We start from the raw sequence: 24,356 nt of genomic DNA, 5'->3' as shown, positions 1-24,356 counted from the left end.
AATGCTGTTCAAAAATGCACTTTTTAATTCGTGTGCGAATTTTGCCGCTCGACTTTGTTCGCATTCGAAGATTCTCGCATGGTTTCAAAAATACGGCTCCTGATGACTAACTGTTCCTTTTTGCTAAAGAAATAACGCGAAACTAACAAATAACAATAAAGCAGAAAACAAAATGGATAAGGGAAGTAACCCTGATGCAAAAAAAAACAATATTTTGATTAAACCCTAAGATATACATTAACCGACACCTAAATCAGTTGACACTTACCTCTTCTCCCATCTCCGCTAATTTCGCCTGTCCTCTCATTAATCTTTCCTCATTACTCAAACGATGTTGAAGCATATGCTCCTGACCAGGCCTTAGAGGTTGGTTTATATCATGTGCTCTGATATTTCCGCTACTGGGGTATCGCATCATGTCTCCCTGGTTATGATGTTTTAGCATGTCCTCGCTCTTGGAATTTCTTATCTCTTGATGTCTGCAAAAGAAAAAAATACATAATCATTGTAATACTTTTCACTTTTTAAATAAAATATATCGATCCTTAAGCTCCTTTCTCCTTTCGAATAACCTGCCTTAGTTTTTTGTAAAAATTAATTCATTGGATCAAAAATTCGAGCCTGAACCAACGTTTTGATAGTCAAATCTAGTACAGTTTTAGTTTAGATCGAACAAGTCCAGATTGAACCAATAAAAAGTAAATAATTTGCAGATAAAAAAGTACAATTTACCAACTAATCTGCTGACCACGAGACAATATTACATCCTCCTGCAAAAGTTAATCAGCAAACGGGGACTTCAAAACTTTATAGATTTTAATGCCATTAGCAAACAATAAGAAATTCACCAGTCTGAATGGCACTGCAAATATCGTTAAATAAAATGATAATTTAGTTATATTTTTATGTTCCATTATGTTTTCTTTTAATTAGCTGTCAAAATTTATCAATATCGTAATTTTTTCCTAAATTTCAAAAAATATTAAGTCTTATGGTAATTTTTAACAGATCATTACCGATTTAGGTCTTCACTTCCTCTGCTGTTTTGTATTTGAGCTTCCGATATCCTAACATTGTTAGTGCTAGGATAGCGCATCATTTCGTCATGTCGAGCACCTTGAGACTGCCTGAAAACGTCTTCTCGTAACAGGCCTGCATTGGAAGTTCCGTAACCTAAATATTAAAATATATAGAACAATACCCAAATAAAAAAATATTAGTTATAACGTACCTCTTTGGTCAACTCGATTTTCCAATCTTTCATCATATTTCTGGCCGTTACTGGGATTTATATTTGGATGGTGCTGCTGCATATTTACCGCCCCGTTGTTCGCAGCAGTGGCGGGGTAACTGTTGTTTTGTGAATAATTGGGGGTACTGCTTTGAGTGGGCGAGGGATACGATTGATTCGGGTTGGGGTAAGAAGAGTTGTATTGTGAACGATTTATTGGGTCCCTGGTATCTTCGTTGGGGCCAGGATATGTTCCAGGTGGTCCAGGTTGCCTGTGGTACGGCTGCTGGGTTTGTTGTGATTGAGGTATGTGTTGCTAAAAAAGAGAATTGTCTTTAATCCCTGCATCTTTTTCTAGAGCTTGTCCATGCCTTTATTGAGAAAATATAGAATAATTATTACGTAGTATTAATTACCACTCATATTGCCCGTTGTGAGAAAATAATAATCTTTTAGGAATTGCATTTATTTTGGTGTAATTATCGTATTTATTTATTATATAGTAAGAAAGAAAAAAGTAGGGAAGTCTTTAGTTCTTCCAATAATGAATTATTGTAATATAATTTATTTTCCTTGTCTGGATCAGACAACGACGTACCGATTATAACTTAACAGATCGTAGGCAGATTGTCAGACTATGTAATTTTCAATCGTGCAAATCGTATACATTATTCCATTAATGACGATATTATTGAAGTTGCGTCTATTCTCAACTGCACCTTAGTTCGTCTTCATATTGAATACGGATCATGTATATAGTGCCCCCAGTATAACAACTATATTCAATTAATTGAGCCGCGTTAACACAAGTTCCAAACGTACATTACTTTTAAGGGATAGATTCCACTTCTATAATTTACTATGAATTTGAGTCCAATCCAAAACTTACTACATTAGAAACTCGTAGTCTTTTATGATATTTTATGTTTTTAGAATTCTTCTCCTTTCTAACATATGCTTTTTATATTCTTTCCCAAGAAATTAATTATAAAAATAATTCCTTTTTCACTAGGATAAGCAAACTTGCAAAGCAGTACTCAATTGGACTGCTTTGCTGATCGAAATGAAAATCTTAGACTATTAAGTTGAATAGTGTGCTTATAGACTTCGGCGTAACGTGTATTTCTCGAATCTCATGTTAAATAATAGTGCTATATCCATTATTGATTGTGGTAATATTTGATATAATTTTTTTGTTTTGTTCCTGCTAGGGTGAGTTAGGTTGATATAATTTATATAAATGTTTTACTAAATATTTACTTTAATTTTCTGTAATTGGATTTTGTATATTGGATGTAATGCCTGTAACTTAAGAAAATATGATTTTCTGAGAGAAGTTCTCAGTTATTATTTGGTTACAGGTAAAGAACATGTTCTCTCCCACAGCTTCCTTCCTATTTTCGTGAGAAACTGTCTTCTCGATAAAATATGCGAACCGTTAATCACGGATATGTAGTTATCGATTCCTTGGCATCAGTTTTTTCTTCTCCTTTTTTTGAAGTTTTTTATTAAAAACCGTTAAATCATAAAACTCCAAGTTGGCTCGCAGCAAGTTCGACAGAAACAGGATCGCTTAATAGTGCACACTTACACCATCTTGCATTTTGTCTTTGCCTATATTTTTTGTCTGAGAAGTACCTATTTTAATGTGCAGGAGCGGAGGTCATAAATGGAAACAAAAACTATATTCGCAATTTATAGAAGAGAAAATTCACCAGCACTTGTGGTACCGAGTGATTTTAATTTAAACTTGTTAAGGGAGGCGACGTAGAGAGGTATTTTATATTCATTTTTAAGGTAATTTAATAGTACTCTTTATAACTGAATACATTCGCATATATGGTAACAATAAGTCATATATGGTGTCAAGTGTCTTGCATTGACAATATTTACACTAATCTTGACATGTTCTCTTCAAAAGCATTTAATACCCAAGTTTTGAGATAAATCCATCCATAATAAGGACCTTTTTTAATCTTTACTTTTAAATGCTGATTGGAGTATCTTATATCAATGTCACCAAACGAAAATTGATGAGCAATGGAAACTTTTTTCAAGTATTATACAAACTGTTTTTCAGGATGCTTTCCTCTTTGGAAATTCTATCAGAAGTACAGGAATATAAAAGGAGACTTGATGTTTTTTATATTATATTTGAAACAGGTATAAAAATACATAGGAAGGAAAAACCATGAGTATTATTACGTTATACGACTTATAGACAGCAAAAATTTCAAAATACCTGCTGCAAGTTTATATTGGTACGTAGAGATGAAGTACATAACGTCAATATAAGATATTTGGATAGACTAAGCATTCCTCGGTATTATTTAACATATTTCAGATTTAGTTTTTCGTACAATGCTAGCATTATTTACAACAAGATGTTCTGCAAGTATAAAGCTTTTGATAGAAAGTGGATTTCGTAAAAAATTCAGATAATTTTATCTCAACAATCACTTAAATATACGGGTAAACTGGTAGTGTTTCTTTCTATTTCTTTTCTGGTTTGTATGATTATGTTATTATATATAATAAACATAAAACTTGAATAACTATAAAAATAACTTATTATAACTTGTTAACAGACTATTATAAAAATAAAGTTAATGAAGCAAGTTATGACCTGAAAAAGGTTTATAAATTAGTATCAAAAGCGACCAACAATGATGTTGAAAAAACCAACAATGTTCCACCAATACTAAACAGTGATTCAAATGGATTTAAAAATATTAAACACGTGTCAAATCATTATAATGAGTTTTTAATGGCATAGGAGAATAGGAAATAGGAGACAGGTTAATTAAATAATAGAATTAGTGTACCGCAAAGCACAGTGTTGGGCTCAATATTGTTTTAACATATACAATACCCTAAATAACTTGAAATTCAAAAATGGCTCAATCATATGTAGACGACACGGCTTTAATGTTTTCGGCAAAAACTTGGAATGAAGTAAAACAAAGCGTAATAGATGGACTAATAGTGGTGCAAAATTGGTTAAATACTTTCAAATTAACTTAAAATCTAAAGAAAACAAATTACGTGGCATTCTTATAAAGCAAACCGTCCTGATTTTAACAGCATAAAAATTGAACATTCAAACCAAGAAATTAAAGAGGTTCCTAAAACACTTGAAGGAATTAATATAGATAGACATCTGAAATTGGAAGATCAAATTTAAAAGAAATAATTGACAAAAATTCTGTCTTAAGAAATATCTTAAATAAAAACCTATTATTATCTGTGAATAAACTCTTGTGGAATCCTTGCTAGATATGGCATTGTTGGATGGGGAGGTATGTATGAGAATATACTAAGTCCATTAAATGTTGTACAGAAAAATTAAGTCATTTATGAAAAAATAATATATACCCTACAAGATTGTTGTATTTTAAAAAATATTTTTGATGTACGGTCTTTATACATTATTAGAAGTAAGTATTTTTGTATATAAAAATAAAGAATTAAAAAAATATGTAGAAGTATCAAACAAGGAATAAAACCAATCATTTTATAGAATTATCTAAAAGTAAACCAATGCAAATTTAATTATTTTGAACCCAAAATAAATAATCTTATTCCCCTTGAAATTAGAAATTGCAAAAAAATTAATACTTTTAAGAAAAAGTCTCGGTCGTATATTTTTGAAAATTTTGAAAGTTTTAAATATTTATATGTAGAACTATTATTTCTAATACTATAAGATTAATTGTGTATGAAATTTCAAGCCTGGTGTTTATAGAAATTAGTTTTAGGTAACTTGGGTTTAATAGGTATTATGTCTTTGATAATTGATTTATATTTATTATAGTTTTTTGTTCATTTATTAATTAGCAGTACTACACATACAGGTGTTAAGTCATCTAGGTGAGTCACTGGTGTTTATTAATTTAGAATCGTACTGTAAACTTAATTGGGTATTAAATATTGGAATCGTATTTTTTTTTAATACCTGTAAACGCTTAATTGAGATAATACTTTAGCTAAAACTTTTTTGTTGTATGTTTACTTGGTATGGTAAAGTTAACGGAACGAGAAAAAATAGAAATTCTGTGCATAGTTGGGTTTGATGATAGAACCCGTACTCAAAGAGAAGCTGCTCAATTATTCAATGAAATCCATCCTGATCGTCCTCCGATATGTCAAAAGGTGTTGAGTAGAATAGAGGCTAAATTTAGAGAATTCGGTCATGTTAGAGATCTGCCGAAATTTGGTCGTCCTGCTCGAGATGAAAATAAACAACTTGAAGTTTTCCTTTCTTTGGAAGAAAATCCATGCACTCCTCTGTTGCAGATTGGGGCAAATTTACACATGGCGAAATCTATAGTTCACCGAATAGTTAAAAAGCACAAATATCACCCCTACAAAGTTACTCCTGTGCAAGAGTTATTTGATGACGATTTCGATAGGCGAAATGAGTTTTGTAAACGCTTACAAAACATGTGCAATCTAAATAATAATTTAGTAACAAATATTATTTTTTCCGATGAAGCCACGTTCTGTTTGAATGGTAGTGTGAATAGACAAAATTGTCGATATTGGGCAACAGAAAATCCGCATTAGATGATGGAGGTTAACACCCAGTACCCTCAAAAACTAAATGTATGGTGTGGAAAGAGTAATAGGTCCCTTTTTCTTTGAACAGACTTTAACGGGACAAGTGTATCTCGATTTTCTCCAATTTGAATTAGTTCCAGCATTACTAGCTTTATTTCCAAATCCATTAGACCCAGACTATCCTGACGAAGAACTAATTTTCCAGCAAGATGGCGCTCCTCCGCACTATGCTGCCACTATGCGTACATTTTTGGATGAAACCTTTCCCAATCGGTGGATAGGATGGAGAGGACCCATCGAATGGCCTGCTAGGTCGCCTGACCTAACACCAATGGACTTTTTTTGTGGGGATACCTCAAGTCGAAGGTATTTGTTAATAGGCCAAATAATCTAGACGACTTAAAAGAGAGAATTTGCAGAAAAGTGCGCGCCATAACTCTGGAAATGATTGAAAATGTGCAACGAGACTTTATTGATCGCCTTGGATATTGTCAAGCCGTGAATGGCAACCATTTTGAACATTTAACTTAATTTTTGTTCTTTTTTTATTTGTTAACTGAATCGTCTTTTTTTCGATAACTGTTGACTTTAGATATAGGACATGATGCATGAAACATACCTACGTAGAATTCCACGCGAAATTCAAAAATGAAATAAAGAAAGGTGCTTTCATTTGAAAAAATTAAGTTGATGGTCGTAATTTATTTTTAAGCAATCCTGTATATACAAACTTCACGTACAAAAATGCGCAACTTGAAATAAAAATCGACGGGTCCGAGCGTTTTTTTTTCGATCACACCCCTGAATTTTAAATGAATTTAGACATAACTTTTGGGATGCACTGTATATTGGCTTTTGAATGTCTTCTTTTTTTTCGTTCATCAGTACAGTTTCTAAGTTTATATATATTTTTTTGCATTTTAGGTTAAGTAGAATAGCTTATGGCTAAACTTCACGCCTACGCCTACATAGCCTTGTTTGGTACTAATAAAGTCATTTATTATTATTATTATATACATAGCAAAAAAATAATAAAAAAATATATCTTTGACAACAAAATGATTTTCGAATTATTTCCGTTTGACTGCCGAACCTCTTATATATATTTTAAAATGTATTTTGTTCCTTTTTAAAAACCTTTCATCATTTAGCAACCTGTTACCTTTTCATGAGCATAATACAAGAGCGTCAAGCTTATTTAGTGCAGCGCATAGGCTTTCTTTAAGAGCGTGGTCCGATATATGCGAGTGTTTTTTTTATAATAAATTCCCTTCAACAATACCACAGAAAAATTTTAATTTATTAAAAAAATAAAACTACTCGCGTCTTTAGATTAGCTATGTCTAGTGAATGTTTTTAGGTCTGTTTATTCTGTTTTTAGTGTCTTTTTTTTTAATTCTACATTAAATTTTTACGGCATGGTGCATGAATTTTAAATATGTTAAAACTTTGTTTGCTCAAGTACATTTAAAAAATTTATGCAAATAAAAATATACTAAACACTTGTATTTATTAAAATCACTTACTGTATAATACTGTTGCTGCCCTGTTGCTCCGACATTAGGATAACTGCCAGTAAGCCGACCATTATCCTCTTGTAACCTTTGCATAGAGGGCGGACTTTTCAGGTTCGGTATAGACTGATGTAAGTTAGGCCGATTAAAGTTAGGTTGTGCCTGATTCGTTGGATAATAGGCCGAAGAAGGCCGCTGTGAGTTAGGCGGAGAAGTAATAGATGACTGTAGAGAGTTTTGGGAGGAACGAAGGGCTGATGTTCTAAAAACGCAATTTTTGTTAATGGAATATGAAAATGTAATTAAAAAAAATAAATCGTACCGATCACCAAGTTGTTGAGGGCTAGGAACTTTGTTCCTATACACGCTCAAATTTTGATAAAATCCACCATCTTGTTGCTGATTTAGGTTATGCGTAGAACGACTTCTTAAAGCGGCGGGCCCTATTTGGCCGTTCTGGCTTCCGCTTGGCACGTTGTTTGTGTTAATACTGTTATTGGACGAGGTCCTACTGTACCTAACATACATTTAACTTAACAAACTAAAATCGTAAATTTAAGACCTACATACCCGTCAGCTAAGAAGTTATTAGGCTGGCTTCCTGCGGCCCTCGGTTGCTCCTGAGTGGGTGAATGGATCTGGTGAAGAGCAGGAACAGATTTAGAAGAAGGGATGGTGCGTTCCGAGTCGACTCTGGATGGTAAATCGCGTTCAGACATTCGTCTGGGGCCTATATACAAGAAAACAGTTTGTCAGATACTAGTAGGCATTTGTTTTTGAATACAAGCTGATTCAAGTTAAATGTTATTAGCTTTTAGAGGTAATGAGTCACAGTTCAAACGTTTTTAAATATAGGATATGTAACGAATCATTTCAGTACTTTGAATTATTATCAATTAACAAAACAGTTTTTTATCGAAACCTTGTTTATTTGTTTCATAATTACCCCCTGAAGTTAATAACTTTTAAGCTGGAATACTTACTATGTAAAGTGATATAATGCAGAATTAGTTATGTGGTACCAAAACTGATTCATGACTTAAATCACTTTTTAAGCATTAATTTCTAAATATATCTAAAGAAAACAGTGCTTATAACTAAAATATAAAAAACAAATTTAATCAAATATAATAATGATTAGCCTATGCACGAGAAGCGGAGTAATAGATGGTATAATATGGCAACTTAAAACTAAGCAATACAATCTCAAGCAAACAAATAGTCTCCTCAGATTCGCTCTAAGGTGTATGGAAACAATATTTGGTTACTTAAGAACGAAAGCCAAAAAATAATAAAATATCGTAAGAGAGCAAGCAATAATAAAGTATAACGAGTTTATATTTTTCTACACATCTAGGTAATCGAGTATTCTTACCTTAAAGTTATCAGTGAGAAAGTTAGACCAAACAAATAATAAATAACAAAATTCTGGATACTCTTTGAATCAAAAGAAAGGAAACAAAAAACGTGAGTGGAACTTCTTGACAACCACATCGATTCAAGAATTAGATTAAGTCCTGGGGAACCAACAGGAACATACAAAAAACAAACCACTAGCATACAAAAACAAGCATCGAAATAGAGGAAAAACTAAAGACATGAAAAAGAGACATAGAAGAACTTTTTAAGGATAACAGATAAAACGAAGAATGGATCGATGAATAAGAGGAAAGCAGACTTGACTGAAAGCAGGCTCATATTAACTGTTATAATCATTCCAAAAGTGCCAATGCGAAACAATGTGCAGATAGATTATTGCACTGTAAGTCGCATGAGCCATACGTTGTAAGCATTTCTAAAAATGGCAATCTATAAGAAATTGGAAGAACATATCAGCAAGATTCAGTTTAGTTTTTGACACAAGGGAAGTATTACATGCTTTAAATGCACTCACACAACGATTCATGGATATAAATCAGGATCTTCTTCATAGACTACAACAAGGCTTTCGACAGGCTAAAACACGACCATCTGATCAGACTTTTAAAATCAAAAAAATTAGACAGAAAGGACATCAGAATTATTGCTAATTTATATTACAATAAAAAAGCAATGTTAAGGGTAGAAGGACACAATACAGAAAAGAGAAAAAAGAGTTAGACAAGGATGTATTCTGTCACCGGAGGAAATCACGAACACTTCATTAAGCAATGAAACAACCGTTAACATAAACGGAATACCCTTTAAGATCTTGAGGTATGCTGATGATACAGAACTAATAGCAGGCACACTCTAAGATTCACAAATACTAGTGACCAAAGTAAATGAAAAAATGTGAAGAATATAGACTGACAACGTGAAAAAACTAAATCCATGTTGATAGCAAACGTACAAGCAATGTCGGTCAAATCTACATACACAATCAACCAGTATAACAGGTAGAAAAATACAGATACCTCGACCTATTTTCAACAAATACAACGGCTGCTCCCAGGAAGTAAGAATGAGAATAGAAATGGCCAAATCAGCGGTTATGAAAATGAAATAAATGTTTTAAACACGATATATCAATGTGCTGTCTGTGCTGCTTTATGGCACGAAGGTATAGAACCTGAAGAAAGAAGATATAAGAAGACTAGAAGCTTTCGAACACTAGACTTACCGGAGAATACAAAAAAATAGCTAGGGAGAAAGAATAACAAATATTGAAGTGCTAAAGTGATGCAAGGAAGAAGAAGAAGAAGAAGAAGTATCGGAAGAAGACGCCAGTCGTGGTCGAAGGATCTGTGTGACTGGAACAAAACTGTTGTGTAGCTTGATCTGCTGTCTTAAGAGTGCGCATAGCATTGATGATTGCCAACCTTCGCAACGAAGATGGCAGCTAAAAAAAAGAAAAAATATCTGTAGATGGTGATATTAGTGAAAAAGGAAATCACCAACAGACTTATTCTTAAATGTATGTATGATCTGCTGACGAAAATCTTGAAAAAGAGATTCATAGAGAGTATTCTACTATAACGACCATAAAAGATCTGAGCCTGAGAAATCAGGTTCCAAAATAAAGAATCATTATTCGAATATTTGAAATAGCGCTGGTTTGAGCACGTCCCTGGAAACGTGGAAGAGGGATGAATCAAAAATTTTCACAAATGGAGGCCAACAAAAAGTGCTGGTTGATAATCTATATGCAAGGATGACTTTATGAAAAGAGTGAAGAGCATCTAGATTGAAACTGGATATCTTGAAGAAGCACGGAGGATGTATATGTTCAATCGTGATGTAAAGTTGACTTTCAGTTCACGAATTCATGCTAATAATACAAGAACAACACCTTTGCTTCTTCGGATACTCAAAGTATATTATTCATTTATCCAATCAATCAACGATAATCTATATAATAAGTAAACATACACTATGGATAAAAATACAAAATCATAAACTTATCATACTTTAACATTGCAAGCTCTCAAGACGTATGATTATATATACAGAAATAAAACAGTGCGCAAGACAGTATCGTAATCTTACGATGGACAAGATAAGCAGAGCCATAGGAGGAAGTGGGAGTAAAACCAACTTCTAACCTAGCAGAAGGGTGCTGCTGCTGTAGATGCCCGCCATATCGAATATCCAAAAACGGGTCCTCATTGGTCTGCTGACAATTTACACAGTACGCAGATGTTCCGGGTAACGTACTTTGTCGCTGTAAAGTCTTTAACGGAGTCTTTTGATTGTAGTTAAATTGGCGGTTATTTAGGTTACTCAAAGAATACTGTTTGGCAAAACCTGGACGCTGCGGACGCATTGGTGCCACTTGATAATCTGAGTTGCAGCACAGTGATTCGAAGCTGTTTTGAAACTCATTAAATTCATCAGTTTCACAGCTATTCCCTATTTCCTGATGATGCTCTTGAAAACATACTTTTTGAGCTGCTTTTGATGACTGAATATCTCCCTGAAGCGCTACTGTTTCAGAACATGCTGCTTGCTCATCTGAAATGCTTTCCAAGATGTTTTCTTCACTAATACAGACACAACTTTTCACTTTTCGAGCCCTTTTGGGTGAATCTGTGGAACTTTTCAAGACTGGGCAGCTCTTCTTAGCATATTTACAACATTTTTTAACAGGTTTTTTTGGTTTTATATCCGAACAACTCTTCCAGGTTTTAGGCATGCACTTCTTTTTTAAAACAATAACTTTGGGACTTTTAGGTCTTTCGTTGTTTTTCAGTCTTTGACTACGAAAACTTCCTTTTCTCGTTACTACATATGATTCGGGAAATTTTTTAGGTCTTCGCATCTGCGTTAAACGCTCCAAACTATCACAGCGTATCAACTCAGTGTTCAGAGGTTTATTAGTTTCAATAATCTCACTATTACGTCTGGTATTGTTTTGAATTTTAGGCTTGCGAATCGGCAAATTACCATTATGTTGGGCATTTTCTTTTAAAGAGTCACTGCTATAGTTAATATTTTCTTCGAGTTTTTCTTTGCTGTTTTTTAAAATACTTTTGAGCTTAATAGTGGCAGTCGTCTCGTAAATGGTCCCTTTATTTGGTGCGTTATCTATGTTAAAAATGCAATTTTTATATTGGCATTTGTGTAAAAAATCATCATCAATTATGGTACTTTCTATTTTGGACTCCGAGTTGTACTTTTCTATAGTAACTTTTGGTTTTTGAGTGGTCTTCGGCGACAAATCTGGTTCTGAGCAAGATTTTTCTAGGATTTTCTTTAAATTACTTGGTTCATCATCATCTCTGGCGATGCTGTCGATATTATCAGTGCTACGTGCCTTAGTGAGGTTCATATTGTATTCAATTTTAGACTCAGATCCATTTATACTCCAATCGTGTAATAATTTTAAAATTTCAAGGCGCTCGTACTCGGTCAATTTGTCGTTTATGTTTTCTTCGCTAACACTTTTACTTCTGCTGCTAATAGTGTATTTCTTCCTATTTAAATTAGGTTCACTGGTTGCCTTATTGTCTTTCTCAAGATCTTTAGCATGTCGAATTTCAAAGGGACTTTTCCAGTGTTTAAGTGGAGTGTCTGGATCTATTTGGCTTAAGTCCAAGTTCGACTCATAAATACAACTATTTATAGACGATGTGGAGCTTGACAAATCTATCATAGAAGAAGACGTCGCTTTCTGACGAGATAATTTTTTTGTAGCAATACTTAAAAATTTATCAGTTTCTCTTATGCTATCTATATCCACTGAAGTTTTATTAACGTCGATCGAAAAACTCTTGCTTTGGGCGAATTCCCGTGCTTTAGTTTTTGGCGTAACATACTCCTCGATTTTCTTTAATTTCATGTTACAGCCGGTCTCGTCGTAAGTTAATGTAACATTTTTCGGACTGGGATCGCTAAAATCGGTCACTTGCAAGTTAAAAACTGGCTCGTCACTTTGAATTTCGATCCTCGGTATGACAAATTTGCGCCGTTCACTTTTAAATAAGCTATCGTCGGAATTAAAAAACACGTTGTTCTTCGGTTTGTATACCGGAGGTGTGTAAATTTGTCTGCTAGAGTTGGAATAAAGGGATTCGTTGGACCCGAACGGGCTTCGATGATTGTAGTAATGGTATTGGTCGAAGTAATTGTAATCCTGAACGTGGGCTGCGTGTAAATTAAAGGAAAAAGACTAGCGTTAGCGATACATTAATATTAGTAAGTATATAGAGCGGTACTTGCAGGTTAAATGTATATAATGCATAGTTCTAATAAAAATCTCTTGAGATTGAGTATAAGTTTTTATATCAGCTTATATAATACTCATATATAATTTTTATATTTGGTAGGTTGATGTTTTGAACAAGACAGTGAAAAATATTCAAGCATAACAAGTGACACATATTTTATATTTATTAATAGTGCCATTTGTTAATATACAGGGCGCGCCCAAGAGGTAGTCTAAGAGCCAGCGACACTCGACCCTACGTCATCGGGAATTGTGTTATGAATAATAACAGTGCATAGCTTGGACACGGGCGAGTATGGAACACCCTTGTCGACCGGGCAAATCCTGTGCCAATTAGTGTAATTAATTAATGAAAAATATGAAAATCTTGATTCCTAACGTATTTAGGAATGAAATAAATAAGTACATGATATTGAAGGGGACAGGTGGCACTTTAAGGAAATATATGTGTGCCGCCCCCTCCCTTGTGCCGAACCCCTGTGGACCGAGCGCAAAGAAGTTGCTTGTAATTATTGCGCCTACATCATCAAGAATTTTGACAATTTTTTTTAAAAATTGAAGCTTAGAATGTGCACATCAAGAATAATTATGTGTGGCGTGGAAATTCGTGTGCCAAATGCGATGTTGACCGGTTTTTATCGGTCGACTTCAGCCCAATACCAAGATCTTTACGACTTATTTTGGGTACTGTACATAGCAGAAAACGGAAACTTTGCCCGTTTTTTCTTCAGGACATTGTACATTCCTAGAACAGGATTCTATAGAATTTGTGTCCACCCTATCCGTGTATAATGAGCGTGTCGAATTGGGTGCCCAAGCCAGCAGCTGCTAGAGCGGAGACACAGTTTGGCTCAAGCAGGCGCAAGGTACAGAAGAAGAAATTGTTTATCGTTGGCAGTCGGAAATAAAACATTTCCTTCGAGCCATGAAGTGTTTTATTTGAGGAAAATCCACGAATGTCATACCATTCACGGATATTTCATTTGAAAGTTGTCGTAACGTAAAAAAAATGTAAATACGAATGTCTACAATTTTCCGAAATCAAGGGAAAATGATGGATATCACAGAGAGTGCTACCAAAAGGCTTGTGTCATCAAAAGTAGATGGAAAGAAGAATTCATAACTTTTTGCGGGGAGAAACAGGTTATAAGTACATAAATGTTCATACCATCTACAGGTTGTATGAAACTATATTTCATTGATGATTACTGCAGTAATTTCATTGGAAGTAAAACAGTGAATCTTGAATTCTTTTCTGAAATTTTGTAGTATTTTTTCTAATGACGTTAATAAAGCATGAGTGATCAATTTATCGAAAATTGAAGTCACATATTCTTATCATTCACTGAAGTCAGAGTTGTAAATCGCGAACGGATTCAATTGTGTATGTGCATTGATCAAATGTCACTCGCGATGCATATCGAAGCTTAAAATCCTGAAAAATTTTCGTAGGATTTTTAAAGAACGGTGAATTGAATGAAGTTCAATAAACTTTCTCCAAGACATCAAGTTAATGGGAAAATTTATTGTAATGAGTGAAAGTACTTGTCAGTAAATTACAATTTCATTCACAAAATTTTATGAGTTTCAGCAAACAAAATTATTATTTGATAAAATTTATTGAGAAAATTGAAAAATGTAATTCCTGAACATTACCTTACCAAAAAATTAAGTGAATTCAATACATGTTATTTATTCAATTGCAGTGTTCTTCAATAAATCTACTTTATTGAAAAAGTGTTTTTAATGAATAAAAGTACTTTTAAATAAATAAATTTATTTCATTCGTGGAATTGTACGAGTTTTAGCAAAGAAAATTATTTTTCGATGAAAGTCATTGAGAAAATTCAAAGAAGCAAAAAAAAAATTCAAAGAACTTTCGTTGATTTCCAGTCGAAAAATTTGAAAACGCAAACATTGGCCCCTTATTTTAATGGAAAAAAAGTATTTTTAACCGTAGAGGAGCGTTGTTTCTCATTTCATGCTGCTGGCAATCCCGTGATTTATTGCGAAGAAAAATCGTTCACATGCTTTCACGAAGAACCAGATACTAGAATAATTTATCACATCGCTCAACTGGAATCAGATTGTACTGTAATGGTCAAGGCAACAGACACAGATATTTTAATCATTCTACTAGGGAACATGCACAAACTGACCAACAAAACTATTTTCATGTCAAGTGTGTCGAATAAAAATAGTGATTGCGTCAACTGTACACAACTAGCAGAGGTGTTAGGTGTGAAAGTATGCAAAGCTCTTCCTGCATTTCATGCATTTACAGGCTGCGATTACACCTCAGCTTTTTTCCGGAAAGGAAAAGTGGGACCTTTCTAATTGCTGCTAAAAGTTAACGCGTTTTCAGAGGCGTTTGGCTTGCTAGACCATCCCGACGTTGTAAAAAACAAAAACGTTTTGACGAAAATTGAAGAGTTTACCTGCTTTATGTACAATATCAAACAAGTGAATAGCGTTGATAAAGCAAGATTTGAAATGTTTAATAAGATGTAAGCATCGAAACGTGACAGTGAGAAATTCATGAAAGAAATGAAAGGTTTTGATTCGAGCCTCATTCCACCCTGTTACAAATCTTTATATCAAAAAATTTTAAGAACGACGTACGTTGCGACAATGTTCTCTTTTCAATCCAACGGAAAATGGGTGGGAAGCGAATAATGGTAAGTTACGTCCACGTTGGTTCGAAGGTGAACCTACACCATTATCTGTGGAAGATATTTTGGTCGCTACCACAGAGAGAGAAGAAGAAAATGATGATGATGACATTGACTTTGACAATGAGGCCGTTTGTAACGAAGAAAGTGACGATTCTGATGATGCGTATTCATAAGTACATGTCCCGGTAGCCATTAGCTTGTTTGTTTCGTAATGCGCAAATTGTATTAATTACAGAACGCAACAGTTTTATATTGTATAAATTTTTTCAGTAATAAATGTATCACGCTTGTACTCGTACAGTAAGTTTCGTCAATATGTCCTCATTTGTATGTGTGTTGATAAAATAACTTTTTGACAAATCTTAAGTTTCAATTGAAAACACTCCCTCTGCAACATATTCAAATAATACGTCAGTTACTTGCATTTCTAAAATATTGCTATTTATAGAAATTAGCTAAAAATTATCAATTGTCGGCATTTCTATTGCAAATTATGCAAATTTCACTTTTAAGTACAAGTTAATATTTCCGAAAAGTTTATGATAATGGGGGATCGAGGATAATTGTTTTTCAATGAGAAGATGAGAAGCGATCGTAACGGAGATTTAAAAAAAGATAAATATATAACAAATTGACAAAAATCAATCATTTAAAAGTGGAAACATTCCATGCTTCCATGTACATACAATTTAAATGGCAGAAATACTTTGCAATTAATCGCAAAAGTGTGAATTCAATGAGTTAATTGAATTACAATGATCTTGGGGCTATAGGGCTGAAGTCGACCGATAAAAACCGGTCAACATCGCATTGGGCACACGAATTTCCATGGCACACATAATTATTCTTGATGTGCACATTCTAAGCTTCAATTTAAAAAAAAAATTGTCAAAATTCTTGATGATGTAAGCACAATGGTTACAAGCAACCCCTTTGCGCTCGGTCAACAGGGGTTCGGCACAAGGGAGGGGGCGGCACACATATATTTCCTTAAAGTGCCACCACCTGTCCCCTATAATGTCATGTACTTATTTATTTCATTCCTAAATTCGTTACGAATCAAGATTTTCGTATTTTTCATTAATTAATTACACTAATTGCCACATGATTTGCCCGGTCGACAAGGGTGTTCCATACTCGCCCGTGTCCAAGCTATGCACTGTTATTATTCATATTACAATTCCCGATGACGTAGGGTCGAGTGTCGCTGGCTCTCCTACTAAGGGACAATATCGGTGAAATTGGAAAAAACTTGCGCATTTTTGAGTTCAATAAAGTTGCGTTTACATAGTTACCAAATTTTCATTTGTTTCCAATATGCGAGGAAAACTGTTAAAAATGTGTAATATTTATTTTATTAATTGCCAGAAAACTATCAAGGATAACGTCATTCCGGAATGACGACGTCTCTGGAGACGCGTGGAAGGTGCGCGAATCTTCCGGAATCATGGTGAGCCGAGTATATAAGGAGCCGCGTCGCCGTTGGGAGGCAGTTGAGTCAAAGTTCAGTTTCGAATATTGGCGGGATATTTAAATCGGACATAAATAATTGTAAATATATATTTCTAGTAGTCGTAAGTGATCGTGTTTAATAGTGTAAATAAATTAGTTGACTATTTTTGTGCAATCGAGTATTTAATTCACACCTTAACAGTAAAAACGCTGTACTATTTAAATAAAATAAGAATAAAACTTAGAGAAGACTAAACGAGTTTTGATTTTCTCCCGAAGATGCTAACATCGTTAGCGAAACACGTGTTGAGAGTAAAATAGAGTTTTGGTAAGTGGTAAAACTGTCTCGTAATTTGAGTGTCACACCAAAGATTACAATCATAGGACTAAAATAGCTTATTTTAATTTAAGGAAAGCCATGTTGGCAAGGCAGTGAACCGGCAAAACACTTAAAATATTTTTTTTATACATTGAGGAATCCGAAAGATATTTTAACAAAAAAAAGAAAAAAAATTTTGCTCATAAAACCAGGACCAAACTCCAAATTTTGAATGAAAATATAAGAACATAAAACTTATCTGAGTTCAGATTATCTACTTTGAAATAAAAAATTTATGTCACGCAAAAATTGTCATTTTGTTTTTGAAAGTGGTAAAGTAGTAAAATCTAATTTTCGAACTTCCATTGAATTTATTTTATATTAAGCGTTTTGATTCAGAACTATCTCCAACTGTTATAAAGTGGATTGATGGACCTTTTGGAGGTTTGTCATGGTAACTCCTACTTTCAGAGGAGCTTACTACAGGCTGTTACAGAATAACATGCGGATCCTTAAGGGTATTAATCCCTAGGTAATTTTAAGAAGAACATTTCAAATAAGGCTACGTCCTAAACTCTTTAACTTATGAGCTACAGTCTCTTGAAAGTTGTCACCCTTAGAACCAAATTTAGGAGACCCTGTATGAAATATTTTTAAACTATTTTAATATTAAAGTACAGCTAGACTTTTAGAATTAGAGTTGTTATACTGTAATGCTAAAATAATGTACACATGTTTATGTTTTTATATATGTTTATAAAATAAATACATTTATTTTATTTTTTTTACTAATAAATTGACCATGCAAGTGAAAAGCAGTGGCGTACATATTATTTTTTTTTAAATATTTAGTCTTCGTTCCTGTAGGGACGCCACCTACATCAAAAAATGGCTGTTGATACTTCGAGGATGTGTGCAAAATTTCATAAACATATCTACGAAGTTAATAAATTTATGATGAAGAAACCATTTTTTTCCTCACTGTAGCTCAAACGTTAAGGGGTTTAGGACATAGCATTATTTGAACTTTTCTTCTTAGTATTAGCACCCTTAAAGATCAGCATCTTATTCTGTAACACCCTGTAAGTACAGCTCAATTCAAACCCAAAATGTGTCTTTGATATATTATACATTTATCATTTCGGACAAAGCAAATTTTCGGGAGCACATAAATAACGTTAGGCAAAGCATCAGGTTCATCTTGAAATTGGAAAGTGAGTTAGCACTTAAATGTTCTTGTAAAGAACAACAATGGATACCTAAAAACAGCAGTTTATAGTAAAGCAGCACACACACCAGACAATACTATACTACAATTTCAATCAAAGGTGGGAATCATTAAAACCCTGAATAGGAGAGCATCCACAATATGCATTAACAATGTTAACCTAATGTAACGGGAAAAAACAGTTATTCAGCTCCAACCGACAGCCCAAACGAAGTTCTTCTTTTAGTCAACCTACTCTGATTGAAATTAATATATTTCAAGAATTTCTGAAGAAGAAATCATTAAATTAATGTCATTTAATTGAGGAAAGGATGCTTTAGAAGTCTTATTTTAGCTGCAAAGCAAGCTAGACAAGAGCTTGTAAGTTATTCCAAGTCCAATGGATAGCACAAGGGATGTTCTTCTTCTAGCTAATCTATACTGATTCAAAATAATATTTCTTGAGAATTACTGAAGAAGAAATTATGAAGTTCATGTGGTTTGATTAAGAAAAAGATGATTTAGAATTATAATTTTAGGTGTTAAGCAATCCAGATTAAAATTTGTAAGTTATTTAGGTTTATGTCCAATTGACAGCCCATGGAAAGGTCGCCTTTCAGAAAAAAAATAACCACAGCAACTGGAAGATCCAACAAGATTTTAAAAGAATCCGTGCATCAAAGGAAATTTGGAGAAAATTTGGAGAAAATTAGGAGAATTGCTAGAAAAATCTACATCAAGAGTGTCTTTCCTTCGAAGACAACCATAGGAGGTTTAGCATCGGAAGACTAATGCCTACTGAATACAGAAATCAGGACAAAAGAACATCGAAAATTGACCCCAACAGGAGAGGTTTCCAGATCAGGAAGAACCGAACACGCTTGGTAAAATGGCTACAACATATATTGGACAGAACTCAAAAATCCAAGAAATCTTCAGCCAGGCCAGCATTGATATTTCTAACACCTGGAGACTTCTACTGTCAGGACACTAATGCGCTTCACCTCCAGTATATAACTGATGACTTGTACTTTTTTATGTTTCATCAAAAGCTAGTCATAAGTGATCATATCTTGTTATTATTTTTTTCTTTGGCTTTCATATCTGTAAATCTTCTTTTGTCTTTATTTATAATTGTATAGTTACCCTAATTTTTAAATCTGCATTATTAGATATTCGTTAAATTTCATTCATAACAACTGCACCACCTACTTGCTACATTAGCTTGTGATCAATATCAATCAAACAACAACAGACCAATACCGCCTAGCGGATTTACCAATAAAAAAAATTCACTGACAGACAATACGTTTTCTTATAGGAAATAATGATTTTATTAATTTATATTAGTTGATGTTGTTAGTTTACGCTTGAAACGTCGTGCTAAATTTAAAATACAGACTAAAAAAGTTCGAAAATTAGATTTTACTAAAAACACAATTCAAATATAAATTTCTTATTTCATGTCTGCTATATCGAATATCATTATATTAAACTTTGATTTTTTAAGGAATTTAGGAGAAGTCAATTCATATGCAAATGTGATGAAGTTACGTAAAAAATGTAACTCGACGTTCGGGCGTTGTCCTACAATTTCTAGTAAGTTTCAGTTATTGATGCTAGTTCCTTAACGTCGGATTAAATTTTAATAGAATTTCGCTTAATTTTCTAAATCTTTACAGTTAGCACTAGTTAATTCTAAGAAAAGTAAAAATTTGCAAGTGAAAGACAAGAAAATGTCTGTGCTTTTGAAATATTTTGCCCGGAGGATTCCCTCCTACAAAACTGTTTACTATTATGATAAAGGCTTCAAAGCTTTGTTGCTCTCCATAAAACATAATTTATAAAATGCAAATGACTACTTTGCCTTGCCTTTGACAGTGCTTCGATAGTTCTTCAAACATTAAACATCAACCTACGAAATAATCTATGTATAAAGGCGTTCAAATTTAAAATGCCGTGAAACTGCAGATTATTTAAAGTTTTTTAGCAGTAAAAAAATTAAGCTCTTTAAAAGCATCATATACATTCTGTTGACAATAAGGTTATGTACTAAGTAGTGAATATAACTAAGCTTTTAAATAATAAATACGAGTGCCCTAATAAGTACTTTGGCCTGGCAACTTAATTAAAATGGAATTTAATACTTTCCATATGACCTATATTTCTTACAGAACGGTCGACGGCAAATGGCGCAGTTCACTGATAGAATGGAAAGGTTAGGTTTTTGTTAATAAATTAATTGGAATATAAGAAAACCGAAATTGTGTACAATGCCCGATGTGTATGAAACAATGTGTATAGCTTTTTTTATTGAAAAAATTGACAAAACTTTTTAGGTAATATTTCGTTATCGAACGTAAACGAGATCACTAGGCGATCTCAATATCACCAAAACTTGCTGCCTCGGGACTATTAGCCAAGCCTACAGTTTTGGCACAGAATGCTTTTATTTAATGTACTGTAGTCGGATAAGAGTATGTTTAAAAAAGATGGCTTTATGAACATCCATAATTTACATTCTTATGCATTGGAAGATCCGCACCTCACTCAATAAGAAAAGTACTGGTTCAAAACAACTATGTGGACTGGTATCTTGAACGGATGTGCAATTATTATAAAATCTAATCTGGCAGGCTTATTTACATTTCTGTCAAAACGAAATACCACTTCTATTAGAAGACTGAATAATGTGGTTTCAAATTGATGACTGCCCAGCACATTATGTCCTTCAAGTTTGTCAATATACAGACCAAACGTACTTCATCAGATGAATCGGTCAACTTGGTCCAATGTTATGGCCTCCCAGGCCGCCAGATTTGAACCTCCTAGATTTTTTTTTACTGAGGTGTCATAAAAAAAAGTTTATGCGAGACCAATAAATCATATTGTTGAATTACGTCAGCGAAGAAATGACGTAGCCCAAGAAATCACCGTTGCCAGGATTGCAAGGTTGATAAAAGGGTCATTTTTAAAGAAATGCCGCGTATTCACGTTGGTGGTAGACAGTTTGGACATATTGGATTTTTTTTAAGTTAAATAAAAACTTTTGTTTGAACATGATTTAATTCGGTTTATTGAAGACGTCCATTTTAGAAGTGGAGGAAATGGTTAATACTATAAGAGGTGATAAGTGGTTAGACGATGCTTTATTAAAGGAAGTCTTTTCTCCGCAAAATAAATGCCAACCTTGTTTTAAGAGTTATGCATTTCGATGAGATAATTCATTATTAACGGACTCATCACTTATCAAAAACATAAATATTCTGGAATAATGTGTTTGATCTTTCGTTTTATTTTCAGAATAATATCCTAAAGTTGAAGATTTATCCTTCACTTTAAAACTGTAAGTAGTCTTTATTATTCCCCCATGATTATACTTCTATATAATGTATTGTCAAATTGTTGACAAATTTTAAGTGTGTAAGTAGTACCGAATGATACCGCAAAGCAAAGGGTGCTGGGCGAGAATAATCATATGACTCTTTTGTTCAACATCTGCGTAATGTTTAAAGTTACGCCAATAAAAACAGGCTAAATTCAAAGTTTTTATATAATCGTACTTCACACAAGTCCTTTAATTAATTAGACATAATTTTAGTTAATTAACTAATTTTTTTTTACCGCGTTTGTAAAATAATAAAGTCGGAAAAGTTAATAAAAAAGGGATGTGCTTGAAGACACATGACTGAAGTAAAACTTCTTTAGCTCCATTCATATGTATATTTATGCACAATTTCCGTACGTAGTTTCTTCTTTGTGGATGGTCCTGGAGCACCGCTTTCATATTCAGAGTCTGTATCACTTCCTGCCTTAATTTCTTATTATTCAACCGAAAATATAATCTTTAAAATGAATTTATAATTTTATTAACTTTAAAGTTAGAGTAGTTAACAAATTGAATTAATTTATAAAATTGTTAAGAACGGAATGAAATTACGAAATAATCAAAAAATCACCGTTCGCGTAACGCTAGCAAACTCGCTAACGAACTACTGACTGAAATATACAGTGCTTTTCTTAAATGTCACCCCCCTCTTTATTTTTAGATCAATTCAAAATACTGAACTTGAGGTAATGCAATTGATGAATGAATACTATGTTTTAAAGCAAAATTGACAAATGAAAATTTCAAGATGGCTGCCGGGCGCCATCTTGGTGGAAAAAAAAATTAATGGAAAAAGTGGTCTTGCGGCATATCATTTTGAAGCTCCTGACAAGTACTTTATAACCCTATAGAATATAAATTCAATATCTTTACCTACTACAAAATGGAGGTACATTTAATAATTACCTGAATACATTAACATTTAACTTGATATATCGAATAAATACATTGAGTTCAATTGAGAAGATGCTGAAAATGGTTGCCTTGAACTTCTTGGCACAAGAACGGTTAGTCCGAAATTTCGAACCGCACATTTTCAAATACACTAACATCGATATTTCTACAAATATTCATAATATTCGTCATAAATCCAATACTGAAGCAGGTTCAGTTTTGTACACCTTTTGCTTCAAATAGCCCCATAAAAAAAGTCTAGAGGTGACAAATCTGGCGAGCGAGCTGGCTATTCCACAGATCCTCGATGATCCAACGACCGGGAAAATTGCCATCTAAAAATCTATTTTTTATTTATATTATATTTTTTTATTCCGAACTTGTCTAGAGTAGTATGGTGAAGCTCCATCTTGCTGGAATACAATATCCATAACGAATTCATTAGGATTCGTTTCGACAATTTCGATGATTAAGAGGGTCAATAGTATTTTCCAGGATATCCAAATACAGTTCCCCGTGATGTGAGAATTAGTGTCACTCCAATAACGACAATTTCGTCTATGAAAATTACAGCTGAGGAAAAATTTACATTCTTTACTAAAACAAATATTATGGAGTTAGGTATAGGCTGCCGTGCAATGGTTTTCGTCATAGTTTCGCTTCAGTTAAATTGTGTACCATTTGGATTTTGTACAGATGATACTTAATTCTTCAAAAGTCTTCATACAGCACAAGGACAAAGCTCATGTTCATTCGCGACGGACTAAGTTGATTGTTGGGGATTAACTAATCATCTCACCAATTATTTAAACTTGCTTTTCTTCCGAAATGGACGGACCTCCTGGGGGCTTTTTGTTGTTTACACTACCAGTAGTTGCAAATTTAGATACGAGTTTCCATAAATATTTTCTACAAATAGGACGATTCGGGAAATGATCGTTGAAAATCCTTTTGGTTTCGTGAAAGTTACGCGTCGCATCGTAATTTTTTCTTCCAATGGACAAGAATTGACTATTTTCAACTACTACCACTAAAACCGAAAGCTAAATGAGAATATTTTAACTACACAATGATATTATTGTCACTGTCAACAAAAAAAAAATTCAAACCAAACTTTTATCGAAATTATCGCTGTCGCTGTGGATACGGCACAGAATAACAATTATTTGTAGAGATATAAATAAAAATAATAATAAACGTCTTTTATTTGTCAATTATTTACAGAAATTTTGAATCATGTCAGTGTTCTGGTATTCAGGTAATTATTAAATGTACCACCATTTTGTAGTAGGTAAAGTATTGTATTTATATTTTAGGGTTATAAAGTACTCATCAGGAGCTTCAAAATGATGTGCCACAAGACCACCCTTTCCATTTATTTTTTTTCCAAGATGGCGTTCAGCAGCCATCTTGAAATTTTCATCTGTCAATTTTACTTTAAAACATAGTATTAATTCATCAATTACATT

At 33.4% G+C, this 24,356-nt stretch overlaps 1 protein-coding gene across 7 annotated transcripts in view; it reads right to left on the bottom strand.

Moving 5' to 3' along the window:
• Positions 1 to 24,356, bottom strand: part of LOC126745805 (afadin) — a 465,103-nt gene that overhangs the window by 31,410 nt on the left and 409,337 nt on the right. For 6 of the 7 annotated variants that reach the window (XM_050453809.1, XM_050453810.1, XM_050453812.1 and 3 more), the window contains 6 exons: positions 7,876 to 8,035; positions 7,628 to 7,822; positions 7,318 to 7,567; positions 1,232 to 1,547; positions 1,017 to 1,173; positions 269 to 479 (listed from right to left, as the gene is read on the bottom strand). In XM_050453809.1, coding sequence (XP_050309766.1) covers positions 269 to 479; positions 1,017 to 1,173; positions 1,232 to 1,547; positions 7,318 to 7,567; positions 7,628 to 7,822; positions 7,876 to 8,035 — 1,289 coding nt within the window. The remainder of the gene's footprint in view (positions 1 to 268; positions 480 to 1,016; positions 1,174 to 1,231; positions 1,548 to 7,317; positions 7,568 to 7,627; positions 7,823 to 7,875; positions 8,036 to 24,356) is intronic. The other variant, XM_050453811.1, reaches the window with a different exon arrangement.

This window comes from Anthonomus grandis, chromosome 16 (genome assembly GCF_022605725.1).
Source record: "Anthonomus grandis grandis chromosome 16, icAntGran1.3, whole genome shotgun sequence".
In the NCBI taxonomy this organism is placed as follows: domain Eukaryota; kingdom Metazoa; phylum Arthropoda; class Insecta; order Coleoptera; family Curculionidae; genus Anthonomus; species Anthonomus grandis.
Note: the sequence above shows the minus strand (reverse complement) of the source record. Positions and strands in the feature narration are given on the sequence as shown.